Source organism: Protobothrops mucrosquamatus, unplaced genomic scaffold (genome assembly GCF_001527695.2).
Source record: "Protobothrops mucrosquamatus isolate PMUCROS unplaced genomic scaffold, P.Mucros_1.0 scaffold2441, whole genome shotgun sequence".
Lineage (NCBI taxonomy): Eukaryota > Metazoa > Chordata > Lepidosauria > Squamata > Viperidae > Protobothrops > Protobothrops mucrosquamatus.
The window spans coordinates 74,430-76,976 of record NW_015388513.1 but is presented as its reverse complement, the minus strand read 5'-3'; the positions used below and the strand labels follow the sequence as shown (position 1 = coordinate 76,976).

At 39.3% G+C, this 2,547-nt stretch overlaps 1 protein-coding gene across 1 annotated transcript; it reads left to right on the top strand.

Moving 5' to 3' along the window:
- Positions 1 to 1,358: 1,358 nt before the first annotated feature.
- LOC107295665 (proto-oncogene Mas-like) lies at positions 1,359 to 2,234 on the top strand. The gene has a single exon (XM_015824986.2). The coding sequence runs from the start codon at positions 1,359 to 1,361 to the stop codon at positions 2,232 to 2,234; it is 876 nt and encodes a 291-aa protein (XP_015680472.2).
- The last annotated feature ends 313 nt before the right edge of the window (positions 2,235 to 2,547 follow it).

The following is a 2,547-nucleotide window of genomic DNA, read 5'->3' as shown; positions in this document are numbered from 1 at the left end:
ACATTAGCATTTTTCTGCCTGCTGTTATTGATCAAAATAATGATTTACTATTATTGCTTCCTTAGGGAATACATCATTCACAATAATAAAGAGCGACTTCCCTGATTTTTGGAAGAGACACCACTTGTAAGTGTATTATGATACAAAACATTTTCTTTGCAGGAATGGAGTTAGCCATCCAGTTGTTTCATGATATTCCGAAAGAAGAATTGCTTTGTTGCTCAGCCTATTTGTGACTGATGGAACAGGATGCCTTTCTTTTGAAGGGAATCTTCTGTGGTGGAGGTTGCTCAACTCTCCATGTAATCTCTCCACATAATCAGGAGAGCATTTCAGCTTCGTTGGTCTTTGTTGAAATCCATGGGACTTTCTTGATTTTAGGACAAGTCTCACATATGGTGGTCCACCTATACGCCCACAACCTTTTTCCTTTGCTTGGCAAAAAGACCATTAACTCACGATCTCCAGAACCTTTGATCATAAGTTTCTCTAACCTACAGTCAGTAGACATCTGTCATAAGGAGGACATGTGCTATTTGTTGCCCTCGTTTCCTCCAACTGACAGATGGAATTTAAAATTGTCTTGAGTTTTTGAGTACCGAAGTAAAAACCTTTTATCTAATAAATGCTAAGTATAGTTATTAGAGTTAACAAACTCTGACTTGAAATTGATAAGATCTTAATCAATTACACACTGAAAGCTAACTGCTAGTACTAGCATATTCCTCTCAAAGTGCATTTCACATTGTGTGCTTGTTTGCACACTTGTAATCCCTTACTCTCTAAAGCAGGGCTCCCCAATGCCTGGTCCTTGGCCACAGCTTGCCACAAACCGGGCCACGCAAACAAACCTGTTCAAATACCAGGTAACCCTACTCTACCTTCAGGCACAATGGCTAATAAAGGGAATTGGTGCCAGTTGTCCTGAAATGCACTTTGAAGGATTTTGCATAGAAGCTTGGGTCACAATTGAGTGTAGCAATTCTCCAACCTTGCAACAAATATTAATTTTAGGGATGTAATTACCATCAGGCAGTCAAAAAGCAGATACGTGTTGATTTGTGTAAGTAAGAAAATGTGTGTCTGTGCATGTGTTTGTGTGTCTGCCTGTGTGTTTGTTTGTGTGTGAATGTTTGTGTATGTGTGTGCATTTGTGTATGTATGTATGTACAGTATATAAGTATGTATTTCTCTAACAAGGACTGATCCTCTTTCTGTCTCTTTTTGTTATTAGGATCATTAATATTGCTGAAATTTCTTGGAGTGGTTCTGAAATGACCAACTTTCCTTCCAATACTACTAAAATTGCTCTAAATATTTCTGAAATGCCAGAATTTTTTTCTTCACCTTATGCTCAGATGTTCGATAATTTAACACGAAATCTTATCAGTGGGTTCATTGCCCTTATTTGCATTTTAGGCCTGGTGGGAAATGGAAGGACCATTTATCTCCTGGCCTTTTCCATTAAGAGAAATTCTTTCACCACTTACATCCTGAATCTCTCCATCGCTGATTTTGGGGTCCTCGCATCCCTCATCATGGCAGCTACATTTCTGGCAGTCTTAACTCTGAGTCAAAGAACACACGTTGTTGATACCATTTTCTTCCTACTTTTTGAGTTCTTTTTCTTCACCTATTCTGCTAGCCAGTTTCTGCTGATGGCCATCAGCCTAGACAGGTGTGTGGCTGTCCTCTTCCCACTCTGGCATCGCTGCCATCGTCCTCCATATTTGTCCACCCTGGTTTCTGGCCTCATCTGGATCCTCTCCTTCCTGCTCTCTGCTGTGCACTTCATTCTCCACCAGACCAGAAACAAAAGAAGTTCACCTTTCCTTTATCAGCTGATTGTGAATGGTTTACTTTGTACGCCTATCATGGTTGTGTACACTGTGACCCTCTGGATTCACATGAGATCTAAATCACAACGCAATCAAAGGAAGTTGCTCTCCACCATCTTGCTGGCTCTCCTCTTCTTCCTTCTCTTTTCTCTCCCAATGAATGTCTTTTATGTCATTGATTATTTTGATACCTATAATCTCCTCCTGATGACCATTGGGATAGGATGTGCCTCTCTCAACAGCAGCATCAACCCCCTCCTTTATTTCTTTGTTGGGAGGAAGCAGAGAGGAAAGGACCAGCCCAGAGCATCATACAAGGTTGCTCTGCAAAGAGTCTTCAAGGATGAGAAGGGCAGTCCAGAAGAGCAGCAAACTATGATGGAAGACCAGTTGTGAAGGGTCGTAAATATTGCATATACAATATTTGAAGCTACAGGGTTATTTGGGACATAAATATGATTTCCTTAAGAATATACAGAATGGATACAATTTACTGAGCAAAGTACTTACAAACAAAGATATGTAAACTGAGAGTATTGCTGTGTCCATATTTTTCAATCCAAAGAACTTGTTTAACAGGAAATGTTTTAGCTGATATAGTCCCTTTTTATTTCATAAAAACTACTATCAGGACTAAGTCTTACTGAATGAAAGCTTAAAGTTGTGTAACTGATTATATGTATTATTCTGTGTTACATGTTATTATGAT